Consider the following 14,761-nt stretch of genomic DNA (forward strand, 5'->3'; position numbering starts at 1 on the left):
AAACACTAGCTGTAATTATACATATGAGAATTGCTATACAATAGATAAGGTTTCAATTAGATTGGAACGAAAAAAAAATGTGCGTATATCCGAGGGGTATTTGACTTATTTTTTGTTTAACTATATTTCGTACAGGTATGTAAATCTGAAATATTTTCGAGTTAATAGCAAAGAAAATAATTTCACACACAAAGCATTATAATAGATAATAATTAAACATACGTATGTTCGAAAAAATCTGCTCTAAATACACGCACTTGTCACTTCTTCGATGATCAAAAGCGACTGAAGGAAATGACGCAATAGTAAAATACATTCAATAATAACGTGTATTGATGACCATAATGAGCAATATGGCAAAGTATGAAAACGATCGGATAAGAGATAAAAATGAACACTAACACGAAAGCCATGTGAAACTTAAAGGAGGTATGTAAAAAGGGAACGAAAATCATTTATGTGTGACAGACATAATTTGTTTCAAATAACACGCATTTTTGCGTCTCATTATCGTATAAGAACAAAATTTAATTAATTTAAAAAAATCAAAAATATTTTTCAAGCAAACCGGATAATCCGCAAACCAGATAATCCGCACCCGGATAATCGAGAGTACACTGTACATATGTAAAAAATAAATAAATAAATATCATCAGGCGAAACACTAGCTGTAATTATACATATGAGAGTTGCTATACAATAGATAAGGTTTCAATTAGATTGGAATGAAAAAAATGTGCGTAAATCCGAGGGGTATTTGAATATAATTGGAGTCGAGTGTGCGGTGCGGTGCGGTGCGTGTTATCACAATCATCAGCATATGGTGCGAATCGATAAAAACACCATTCGACCGACCGACCGAGCCCCGCTATCTAAAGTATTAATCAATTTCGAACGCGTTCACTCGAGACGAACGTCATTATTTTATTTTTCGGCCAGAGGAGTGGAACCGGTGGCACGCGTGACCGAATCATCCCATCGACAATGGATTGGCCACGGTTGCGATTGTGCCATTATCGTGTTCTGTTCTTCACAATGACAATGAGCGGCGCGGCGCGACAGACGGTCGTAGGTCGTTTCAACCAAACCGATTCAAAGAAGCCTTTGAAGAACGGATTTTCTCCGGCATTAGTCACGTGTAACCCGGTCATTTGTTTTCTCGTCTAAAAGTTCAGCCTAATTCATCGCCATAATTAACGAACCGATTAAAAAAACATTTTAATCGGTTCTCTCTTTCTAGTTACACATTTTGATTGAACACAATGTTTCTATTTATCTATTTATTTAATATACTTGGGGGAGGCGGCAAAGCCGGCCGACCCAAGGGGTTTGATCAAACATTACTGCTCTGAGTTGGTGAGTTTAGTGTGCTTCCATGTGCCGGATAGATCAATTAGATGTAACCATATTTTTAATATGCCCAGGTTTACCACTAATTAATTACTCATTGAACTCAGCTCAACTCAGTTGAGACTGCACTGAGTTGTAAATGAATTGAGTTGTAAATGTTAGTAAATGCAACATGAAATCCATTCTATTTAAATATTTCTATAATATAATGTAGTTTATTTTGTAATATATGAATGTACGTGTATGCGTATATATTTATTTATTTATTCTAAACAGACCATTGTGGCATAACAGGAATTCCTAAAGCGCCTCAATGGTCAAAAAATATAACACAAAAAAAAAACAAAATAACAATTAAACATAAATTAATACATAACGAAAATAATATACTCATCAATTATACATAAAAAAATACATTTGAACATAAACATAAATACATCCATACATAAACATAAAAAATAGCATTTAATAATAACAGATAAAGTAAAAATATCAAATAAAAAATATAGCATAAGGAATTCCTTGCACCTACAGCCAGTTCCAATAAATATGTAAGAAACAACTACAAATACAAAACAACCCTGTAAGGCCCAAATGGAAGAGAGTTAATCAAAATTTCACTCATAAATCACAATCAATCATGAAAACAATGATGAGCGCAGACTGCCAGATAAATGGGTTAGAGTAATTTCCGACAATTTACGCTCACTAAGGTGGAAAATATCACATTCAGTCTCGGCAGCAACGATTTCATTAAGAAGTCGGGCAAGAGGTACAGCCAGCAAATGGGGATGTCTACCACGCACATAGTGATTAGGGACATAAAGTCCCAACTGCTCCAGCAACAACGGGCATGACGTATTGCCACGTAAGAGCAGGAGAACGAAACGAATTAATGAGAAGTTTCTCCGAAGTTCAAGGGAATTATACCCAAGCATGCCCAAAAGGAAAGGAGTAGGGTAGAGACATGGGTAATACCCATATTCTTTCCTATATAGGAAACGAAGAAATGCTTTTTGCACTTTCTCAATCATCATAGAGTAATTTGCTTCATGCGGATTCCACACAATCGCATTATACTCTAGCTTACTTCTCACAAGCGAATTGAAAAGCAAGCGAGAAGACAAAGGATTGGAGAATAATCTTGCATATCTCAAAACAAATCCAAGTCGACGAAAGGAAACGTCAGCGACTTTCTTGATATGGTTGTGAAAGGTGAGTTGAGGATCAAAAGTAATACCCAAATCGACCATATATTCCACACGCTTCAACAAGACGGATCTAATGGAATATCCGTGACAATAGAGCGAATGTGCACGTCCATACCTCATAATTGCACATTTATTTAAATTAAGTTCAAGGCCTAAACTAGAACTGAACTCCAAGACAGCGTTAATATCAGCTTGAAGGAGAGAGGCTTGCCTCTCATCCTTGACAGCAAAAAATAATTTAACGTCGTCAGCAAACAAGCATTTACATATGTATGTATATGCGTATACGTGCATGTATATATGCGTGTGTTTATAATTGCATGCGTGTGTGTGCACAAAGGTGCATGTAATTGAGCGTATGTGTAGGTGTATGCATGCATGTATGCATTATTCTAGTTATTGATTTTTCTTTTATATTTCATTGTAATTTATTTTATATTTTTTTCTTTCTCAATTTCCATTATGTAAAATGGTCAATTTTTTCTTGACCGTAAAATAAATAAATATATTTTAACAAATAATACAAATAAATATTTGCAAATAAAATGAGAATAATGTTTCCGTGAGTAAATAAAAAACGTGATTTTTTGTTACTCAGTGTAATTATCTATTATCTATAGTTATCTTATTACTACATAGTTATAGTCAAACATCAAAAATTTTTTTTAAAAAACAAACCTCTTTTTTAGTTTTGTATAAAATACTAGCTGAACCCTACATGCATTGCAATTAGGGATCCCAAATATTCGTCGACTTCAACTATTCGAATATCGAATAGTAAATCAAGAGCTATTCGAATATTCGAATATATTCGAAAATTAAAAAAAAAAGGTAATTACATATAAACCAAGCATAAATTTGAATGAATCGTCTTATCATAGTTGCCATTGAATTCCAACTAGTTTTTATAGCCAATAAGAATTTCAATTTTTTATTTTCTTTTTTCATTATGATTTCTTGTAAAAATGTATATTTTGCCGGTGACTTCTTAAATATTCGTATTATTTTTCTGATGTTTTCTAAAATTTCGTAGAGATTATTATTGATCTAAAAGTGATTTTCTTCAAACATTTCCGTATTTATGTAATTAATAAAAATCTTCTTCATTATCTTCATTTTTATCACAATTACCCCATTATACATATATGTATTTCATTTTCTTCATAATCGTCCTCTTCTTCTTCATCACTCTTTTCATGTTGATTTTTTGTATTTAGTTTATAAAAAAATATATACACGAATAATATTCGAATAACGAATGGCTGAAAAATCAGACGAATAATTCGAATACTCGAATATTCGATTGGGATCCCTAGTTGCAATGCCATAATAACGCATGCAATTCCCATTCCCGCTCCCATTCCCGTTCTCGTTCCCATTCCCATTTGTCGGAAAAACGCAGACAGCGAACACATTTGAAATTATATTGAAATTATTCATGTAGACTTTCTGAGACGAAGAAAATATTACAAAGCTACTTTGGAATGTCATTATGATCCCTAACCCACCCTCACGCAACAGGATTATAAAAAACAAAAAGTCAAGTAAATTGCTTTCATGTCTGAAACATTGCAAAAGATGTGAGACGATGCGGAGGACAACTCATCATCCCGTATTTAATTTTTTAATTAATTTTTGCATGGTTTATAAAATATGTAGTGACCCTGATATTGAAGACGCCAATGATTATAGAAATTTTTATTTTTATTTTTCGTATCGTAAGGTAGAAATATTTGTGGAGAAATCCAATTTTTTTTTTGGGAATGTCAGGTCTGTTCGACAACAAGACACAAATGATTGTACAAGTAGCATTATTATTATTATTTTTTGTAATATTAAATGTTCTCATGTTTCCGGCCATTTTGGCACTTCGGGGCAACCTGTAAAGTAAATATGGTTTAATTTTCATTTTTGAAATAAATACAATATGAAAATACGGCACATCTTTATATGTATGTAATATGTAGTTCAGTTCGAGTTATTTGATAGTCAAAATAGTTTAAGATTAATGAAAAAGCGTCATTTAGGTTTCCTTAATCAGAAACCTGAATTTTTCGCCGACGAGATATCAATTATTTTTTGAATTCTTTTTTTTTTTTTTTTTTTTTTTTTTTTCATACCAGGAAGGCATTACAGGTAAACCCCAATGCGCCTTCCTGGCCAAATTACAAACAATACAGCATTTTTTATTATATAAGTCGCTAAATTACGAGACACTGACTTAAACTCGACAATTAACGAGACATCTATGAATTGTACATACATTTTTATTGTAATATTTACATTAATCATACTCAAATAGTGGTGACATAGTGGGTAGGAAGGATTTTTAGCCAATTTTTAATCGGGAATCGTTTCAACAATGAAATCAGAGAAAATTGGCAAACTCTGATAGGAAACGATCAACCAGGAGTCACAAATCCTGGTCTGACCAGCAGCATTACAGATATACTCAGAAAAATTCTTTTCAATCGAGGTCAGCTCAAGGGATCGAACTCGGCGCCTCTCAGTGTTAAGCAGAAGCTTAACGACCGAGCCACGCTGCTGGCTATTCTAATTCTAAATCATTCTATCAAATAATCAGAAATACTCCAGATTAATTAGGTCTATTTTAGGCTCAAACCCAAGACCTTTCGGTTGTTAACAACATAAGCTAACCACCGAGCTATACTATTGGCTTGTGTTAAGAATTGCCTCACAAAACCTAACCTGTTTTTTACCTGGAATGTATGGAGAATATGTATATTTATTTATAGGATTTTGTGTACAGCGATTAGTTTCTTTTGGTTGAACACCACTGAATTAGGTGGTAGGAAATGATGATAAAATGGAACGTATTTACGAACGTAGTAGAATTTATCATGAAGTGCTACACAATCGCAAAAAGCATACAAATTCTTGAATTTTATTATATTACGATATTTGATCGATGGAGTGCACTATGAACATGTTGACCAATTATTTGTGACACAAATATGCAGTTACAAAAGGGTTAAACGATGGCCATATTTTTCATCATTTTTGCAATTTATCGGTCATAAAATAGCATTCTAGACCCGATATGGAATGGTTTATATGTATGAATTTCTATTTGCTCGAACGTGTGCAAACATTTGCCGAAAGTATCAAGAAATAACCGCTGGTGCAGATGAAATTTTGTCACTTCGATTATTTACATTCAATCTGTGCCTTATTGATTGATTTCCAACGATTCTCAAAAGTTTAAAAATAGATATTTTTTGTCTAATATTTTCTAGAACCAAACAAAACTATCGTCTATTATTATATCGTCTAATATACGTCTATCGGTTGTAGAAAAAGTTTCCGAATTCAATCTGAGAAAATATAAAATCTAGTCTTGAAATAGCTCACAAATTTAAACAATAATTTGGTACATCATTTACTATATTTAGCTACAAAAAATCTTTTCTCCGAGGGCCTTTATCGAAAGGGACTAAAAAGTAAGGACTTTCACATCTAAAAATATATATGAATACTAAGCACCCAAGTTTCAAAACCCTACAGCCAAAATTTGGATCCAAAAACGAGCTCCTTCCAAACTCTATATAATTATTGTTTCAAATTGCAAATACATATGTGTGCAATCTTCATCTGGAATAAATAATTCTAAACAGCAAATCAGGTGATTGTGTCATATTTATACACCCTCATATTTATTTAAAACTATCTGAATCCGGCATGCATTGCAACGCCACAATAACGCATGCAAATCCCGTTCCCGTTCCCGAGTTAAAGTCGTGGTAATCTGACTTATCCAGCCTTTTAGCTGGTGCTTCTCGATGTGTTTCAATAAGTAAATGTTTCAGATTAAAATTAATACTTAATAATCAAATTAAATTACATTCATGATAATTTGTCAGAAAAACGCAGGCGGATTTGAAATTATTTAATCGATTGTTTATTTTACCCTAACAACGCTTAAATAACAAATGTTTAATAATTTTAATAGATATATAATTTCTGAATAAAACTGCGTTTATTTTTTTTAAATCGACGTAAAATTTTTTTGAGGTTATAAATTTTTATATCGAAAAAAAAAATGTAAATATACATTTTATTGTGTAAAAAAATAATTGCTTATAAATTAAAATGAGTTATAAACATTTCATTCATAAAATCATTATTAAATTATTATTATTACAAATATCACAGCCGTAATATAGCAGATCATGAATACGCACAAATAATTAAATGACTTAAATAAGCTACCATGAAGAAGAAGAACGCGCAAAGGCTACAAATTATGGAAAATCCAATTTGCCGAAATTCTGAAAGGCCTTGTGTAAGTTAGTGAAACTACTTTCAATAATATTTTATTGGTTTATGACCTGGTCTTCGTCCATTACTATATCTCAAAGCCACCACTAAGTGTCGTACCTTTTTTTTGTTGTTTAACGAAATATACGCCTATTCCCTAAGAAAGTTTGGATCCAATACATATTTTTTTTGGTCTTTCATAGAAATTTGAAATTCATAATTGTTAGTTTTGTAGAAAAAAAACCTTAAAAAGCCGCTTGATCAAACCAAAAAAAGCCGGCTTTCGGTTTTTTGAAATATGGTCAAAAAGCCGGTTTTTCGGTTTCGGTTTAAGGCAGCTTGAAAGCCCTATGTACATACATTAATTAAGCCGGCAGCATAGCTTCTGCTTAAGGAAGCCGGCGAGAGGCGCCGGATTCCATTCTATGAGCTGACCTCGATTGAAAAGAGTTTTTCTGGGTATATCTGTAGTGCTGCTGGTCAGACCTGGATATTTGTGACTCCAGGTCGATAGTTTCCTACCAGAGTTTGCCAATTTTCTCGGATTTCATTGTTGAAACGGTTCCCGGTAAAATTGACTAATTATCCTACCTACCTACTATGTCACCACTATTTGAGTATGATTAATGTACAGTAAAATTTATGTACAATTCATAGATGTCTCGTTAATTTGCGAGTTTTTCAGTGTCTCGTAATTCACCGACTTGTATAATAAAAAAAAATGCTGCCATGTTTTTAATTGGCCAGGAATGCGCATTGGGGTTACCTGTAAGGCCTTTCTGGTATATGTATATGTAAAAAATAAATAAAATAAATATATCAAGGGGCAGAAAACTATGGCGATATAAACATTATCATAAAATAAAAACAGTGTACAAATTAGCAAAGCGAGAACTAAAAAAACTTCAATACTCGTATGTAGTATGGTACTTGTTTTCACATTTTTCCACCGTGTAAATTTCACACGTGTTCGAGGTAGTGTTACAAAGCCGGAAACACTACAACTTCAATTATAAGGCTTTTTCATTACAACAAAAAAGTTTTTTTAATAGAAATCCTATTATTTTATAGAGTACTACGACTAATTGGTATAGTGGAAGTAACTGTGTTTTGTTGTTGCTATTTTTTTACTAGTTTTTAATCCGACGAGAACATTCCGATAAAGTTCGGAAGCCGTATAATTGCGGTCGAAATGGAAAACGCAAAAGAGAGAGAGAGAGAGAGTGGGATGTGTTTTGAGTGCTGGGTTTTTAGAGCAAAATTCGCCAAGCGAGAAGAGTACTCTCGAAGTGTAATCCGTGGAACGGAAAAGTGAAATTCGGTGATACGGATGTGCGAGCTCAACACGAAAAGGTTGAGCACCACCTACCCTTATCGAGTGGTTTCCGTTTGAAATTTCAGTTGAAGGCAAATTTGTTAATTATATCAACGTGGCGATGAATTCAAACCGCACACAAACACCAAACGTGTTTTCAATGGTTCTCGAATAACCAAACCTCAATGATAATAGCCACTACGAAAATCTATTGAAAAAGTTCATTCGTCTGAAGCGCATTTTTATATTGTTGATAGATTCTAAACTTAATAATACATATGTATGCATATAAAACTAATGTTTGTTTACTTTTTTTCAATTTTACTGTATACACAGGGCCGACGAGAGGGGGGGGAAGGATATGTAAAATAGCCCGGGCCCGGCTTTCGAAGGGGGGCCCGGGCCCCCCCGGGCAAATAATATGTACATTTTTAGCAAAAGTATAAAAGCATTATTTGGCCTTCATACTCTTAGGGCGGTTTCAGACTAGCGTATTTTTCTGCGTGTATATCGTCGTTTCGGCTTACACGCGCGCTACATTTCGCGCTTCAAAAAACCGGACTCGCGTACACGGGCTTATTCCAGCGTGTTCGCTCCAACCGGTAGTGGTGATTTAGTATCAACATGGATAATACGAGCTTATAAGCGCGTCTACGCTCGTACGAGTTGCGCGTATGGAAAACGACGCGCCTATACGCGCCTACGTGCACTTCAAAAAACGAGATTATACGCGCGTATAAAACGCTAGTCTGAAACCGCCCTTAGGGTTTTTTGGACACTAAGCAAAATGGTATTACTTATGGCATAATAAAATTTAAGGAAAGATCTGTTCTGGTGTTCAGAATGGTCAGTTCCCTCGTCACAATATCCAAAACAAATTAGTAAAATAACCTTGGCCGATTCAAGCAGGTAACAAGCGAACGGTTAAAAGTACGAGATTAATGCATTGTCACTGTATTGTATTTATATATATAAATACAATACAGTGACAATAAATAATATAATAAACTATAAATAAATAAATAAACAATGGAACTTTCAGGATTTGTTGGATGCATGTCCGGGAAAACGGGATTGCAACGCAATAATTTCAAATGTTTTTGCGTCGCGACCTGCGTTGTAAGGGTAAAATAAACAAACAATTGAATAATTTCAAATTGTTCGCTGCCTGCATTTTTCCGACAAGTGGGAACGGGAACGAGAACTAGTACATACATACATATATTGTACTAACATTAAAATAAGATAATATTATAAACACTAACAAGGAAAATAATGTGTAAAATAGATAGCGATCACTGGACTAGTAGCAATGACATATAATAGACCTAAGATGAGAGCGACTACATTTCCCAGAACTCAAAACGGAACACTTCGCAAAATTCCTTTAAATAACCATTAATATTTTTTAAAGAATTATAAATCTTTTTCGGAAGTACAATTCTTGTGTACAAGGAAAATAAAAACAATTTTAAAAATATTATATTTGCGTCCATGATTTTTTTTCTGAAACGTAAAACAAATAAAATAGCTACAAATTGTTCAAAGAGATATTCTCAGTTTCTTTCAATTGAAGAAATTATGTGCAAATAAAAATTTTGATTTATTTAATTTTAATTTCTTTTTAAGTAATATAATTTTTACCAGCAAGTTCATTTCTTTAAAAGAAGAATATGAAACAAGATAAAAATAAAATGAAATATTAGATTATATTTTATAATTATTTAAAAATAATTATGATGAAAATAATAGCACAAAGCTATTTTTTTTCATAAACATGTAAAATAAGTCATGCAACAAAATATTTAAATGTTACTTTAAAATTAATATATTGTATGTATATTTATACAATTCAATTTATTTTTGGGAAACAATGAAATATATGAATGTATAGTAAAATTCAGTGAACGAACAAAACGGGACAAAACAAAAAAAAAATTACTAAAACAACGGGATGAATGCAAAGCACGTAAAAAATGAGTCTTTCCCGACCAAAACGGGACGTATGGTGATCCTACCTAATATGTATTGTAAACATTTTTAAACGATAAAAAGCATTCGAAAAACAAAAATCAAATACAAACTTAATTTGGTCTTTATTTTAATATTGTAGCGTAGTTGGTGGGTTCAGGATCCAAATGATAGGCCAAAGTCGCTTCACAGCATTTATTCAATGATCCCAGAGGTCCGTACGGGACCACCACTCACTGTAAAATGATCCGATATAGCGTGTGTACCTTATAAAGGACAAGTTGCCCAGCACAGTTTCCCCGATCCATTAATGTGTTTATCGTCTTAAAGGAACTTAAAGCTATACCCTGGCGAGTCTATTGTTTACACACGCATTCACCCAGGTCTGTGAGAACTCCAGCTTATCCTTTGTTCGGGCACTTACTGAGTCCCGTTGGCCTTATCCGGGCTCTCTTTTATTCACCCACGAATGCACTTAGACAGTGGATATTCTCTCTCATGTTCCCACGTCACAATATGAATCAATGGAAACTTAATCTAAATAAATCTAAATATTCAAAAACAAATTATTGAGAATTAGCTCACAAACCCAACTAATCTGAATCAATCGGAAGAATGTATATTCATGACGAATTTACATAACTTAACGAAAATAACAATCACGTGTTTGAAACGTGATTTAATTGATCCACAATTTCAATATACATATGTATGTGCAAGTGAAAAGGAAACTATCAATTGTATCAATCACTACACCACACTGACTTACATATATTGCCAATTTAAAATACGCGATCGCTCAACAATGCAAATAATGAATTACAAAGTATGCAATCGCTGAAACGTCAAGCGTGACGTATTTTAGCTACTATGTTAGAAAATAAACTAAATAATAGCTCTGAAATTACATGGTTTATCGCACGTCGCATTAAAGAAAACGTCCGTTTGATTAATAAAATCTTTGACGAATCTTCCGATTGATGAATGATCGTTTAAATTGATGGTATTCGATGAAATGTTATTCCATCGAATACCATCGTCATTCCATCAACAGTACATACGCTTTTTTGAATATTTTTCAGAATGCGCCTACCCAAAGTCCACATTCCGTTCAACAGTTTTCTTTACAAAATGGAACAAAACATTCGAATCACAGTCACGGTAAACTATAGATGGAGCCCGAATGAGAATCGGGATTTTAAGTGATTGAAAAACATTTAAAAAAAAAGCGCTTGTAAAAACTTCCAAAGTGGAATTGGATTTCTCGATTCCGCTATCGTTCCGAAACGATTTTTCCGATTAGAAAAATTTCGAATATTTTTCCGAGGGTCGTCTGAATATACGTACATACAAACATATACACACATAGGCAAGTAATAAAAATTAGGACAGGTCGTCCCCAAATTTAATAAGGCAAAATTAATGGCACGCCAATTACGAAGGAAATTTTTTTAATGTCTTCGGGCGCTTTGACTGGCTGTCAAAACTGTCACTCGTTAATGTTAATAATCTGCAGCGAGATATGATTTATTAATTGCGACAATTAGTAGACTAATTGTGTTACATTGCGATCGATCAATTTTAATTTTATATAATACTAGTGATGTGCCCGTTCATATTTCAACGGGTGGTTTCAGAAAAGGAATTCATACAGGAATTAAAATAAAGCTACATGACATTGCAATTGTAATATGACACCAATTATATAATTTTTAGTCATGTCTGTCACATATTATTATCAAAATATGATAAGCCCGATCAAATATCATCGCATGGGCTATATAGCATATTGTTACGTACGCCGCGGATTAAGCGAATAAAATCCCAGAGACTGTGTGACCGCTCAAGGATTATGTGACTGTTAACGGATTAACTAAGTGCATACCGTGCGATCGGATTCGGCCGGGTAGCGTCCTGAGAGACCGTGTGACCGGTGTAAGTGGTTTTAAGGATTAAGTGCAAGTAAGCTAAACAATGATTGCACTTCTCATACCATGGGAATACATATCCGAATACGTGACTATACAGTAGGTAAACAGATTAGACGTCCTGAGAGATCTACCCCTTATAAGGCGGTACGTAGGCGATATCATGTCATTCTGGACTGAGCACTGACAGTGCGTGTATCTCTTTAATCATCAATAAATGCTGTGAAACGACTGTTAGCCTTTTACTTGGATCCTCCACCCACCCCTACGCAACAATATTAAGTTATTCAATAAAAAAAAAATTAAAAGAAATATGTCGGTCATGTGTTCGATTCGAATCGCGGTCGTATATTTTTTCAAATATCTTTAGCATATAATTAATTTATATTTAATTGTTCGACCCTTTGAATGCTGACCAACGAGTATGTAAAAAATACACAAAAATACTACCCGCTAAGACTTTCCAGGTAGCTTTGAAAAAAAATGCATTGAACATACATAGGTCGTGTAATCCGTGTCAATGTTAATAAAGACTGGTTTACACCGGAATTTCTCGATGGAAATTCCTAACTGCTGAATATTTTAGATTGTGAGCATTACATTTAACAACAATGGAGAAGATGGAACAAGTTTAGGAAAATACATTCATTAATAGACTTCTTTAGTTTATTTAAATAGTGTTGCAAGATATATTAGAATCTAAACACAGCTTTCGCGCGCATGTACGGGAGTATGAGAACGCGCCAACTATCAGTAACAGACCTGTAGTAAAATGATTAGATTGCGGATAGAGAGAGTGTTTTTCCCAGAAATCGGCAAAAAATCCCAGAGTGCAAAAAAAAAGGTTCGGCAAACCTTAAACAAAGTATTTACAACAATTGAACAATGAACGGCGCGCTTTGGGTCCACAGTGTAATAATGATAGACCCGATGAAAATTTCAGGGTGTATTATAAGTCAAAACTGTCTACATACCTACATATAAACAATGTGAAACACCAAAAGAAAAATGATTTAATTAATTTTCAATAGATGGCGCTGAATGCTCGTGAGACTATTTCCCCTGAGGAAATATTGATAGCAAACAGTATATGTATATATGTAGAGGTTTTTGATGATGTGGATATATGGGGGTGTGTTACCTCAACAGAGCAACGCTCAACTGGACGAGTAGCTCAACATCTATTGCTCTTTTGAATGTTATCGAACGCATGCACATACAAGATGTGATATCCTGGTGATAATCTTCTGGAAAATAAAAACAAAAAATACGTTATTCATTAACACTATCATATACATATATATGTACATACAAAAAGACAATTTGTTTTGTTTCCATATGTGTAACCGTTTCCATGTACAGTTGTAATTTCACCAACCAAATGCGACGAATGGGCAATTGTCGAATTTCTTTGGCGTCCTAAATGTCGGCCATTTACCCAATTTGAACGAAACACGAAAAAAAGACGAACATAGAAACACATGTTTCAATGATTATTGCCCACCCGAGTATTGTTCACACAAGTATTGTCCACACAGAAAACTAATAATAAATTTAAAAAAATAAAAAGAATGGTCAAAAAAGTCGATAAAAAACAAAACTACGAGCAATTGTGTGGGCAATCCTCTTGTGGGGAATCTTATAGATGTTCCACTTCCCAATTCATCGAGAAAAATAAGGAGTTGGTTCTAGTGCGCCTCAAAATGGCTGCCGTTTCACACAATTCAACCAGGAAGTTTGATATCGTCGTCATCATCGCTCAGTCTAGCAAATTTATTTATTTTATTTCAATCGAACATGTAAATATTTACAGAAAGCCCCAAAGCGACGAATGTACTAATACAGATACAATACAATAATTCAGACATTTTATACAATGCGAATTCATACAAATATCATCCACAGTCACATCTATGGAGAAATTTTTCTATGGAGCGTGAAACATTAAAAGTTTTAAAAACATTAAAAATCAGACAGACATTCAATTTTATATATACATATATGTATATATATATATATATATATATATATATATATATATATATATATATATATATATATATATATATATATGTCCATATGAACATACGCTCCTAAACCACTCAACCGATTACGATGGAACTTTAAGGATTTGTTGTATGCATGTCCTGGAAGCTTACTGTGAAAAAAAAACGGGAAAAAACCTCTTAATAATAATATTCTTAATTTCAATTTTACCGACGCGAAAGTTTGAAGCGCCATTGTGTAGTCAAGGAAATGTGTTCGTTGGTAACAACGTTACCAGTTGGTTTATGACTACACGGCTTTGAAGAGACACGAGTTGAGCTTCAACCATCACTTGAAACGGGAACAGGAACGGGAACGGGAATTGCATGCCTTATTCTGGCATTGCAACGCATGCCGGGTTCAGCTAGTCTTTAATATATAATTTTGAAAGAGACTTTGTATGTAACTAAGTATGTAACTATTGTTGGTTCGTCAATCCGTGACGTCATCGAACAAATTAATATTCAAATAAAATTCGTAGTCCCCGGGGGCAAAGGCGCTGAGGGCGAAAGGCAGAGCCCTAGGGGGCGCAGGCCCCGGATTCTGGTATACATATAATTTTGTATACATATAATTTTTTATAAGAGACTAACTATATATACATATTTGTTCGTGACAGTCAATTTAATAAAAAAAACAAATGAGTATTCAAATAAATTTAT

The 14,761-nt window shown here is 33.7% G+C and overlaps 1 protein-coding gene across 5 annotated transcripts in view; it reads right to left on the bottom strand.

The window, feature by feature from the left end:
* Mgat4a (alpha-1,3-mannosyl-glycoprotein 4-beta-N-acetylglucosaminyltransferase a) overlaps positions 1 to 14,761 on the bottom strand; it is a 223,151-nt gene that overhangs the window by 96,678 nt on the left and 111,712 nt on the right. For all 5 annotated transcript variants that reach the window (XR_013261601.1, XR_013261602.1, XM_077445939.1 and 2 more), the window contains exon 2: positions 13,195 to 13,300. Coding sequence is in view for 3 of the 5 variants with exons in the window: in XM_077445939.1 (XP_077302065.1) it covers positions 13,195 to 13,271 (77 nt within the window). In the remaining 2 variants the exon portion in view is untranslated. The remainder of the gene's footprint in view (positions 1 to 13,194; positions 13,301 to 14,761) is intronic.

This window comes from Arctopsyche grandis, chromosome 2 (genome assembly GCF_051622035.1).
Source record: "Arctopsyche grandis isolate Sample6627 chromosome 2, ASM5162203v2, whole genome shotgun sequence".
In the NCBI taxonomy this organism is placed as follows: Eukaryota; Metazoa; Arthropoda; class Insecta; order Trichoptera; family Hydropsychidae; genus Arctopsyche; species Arctopsyche grandis.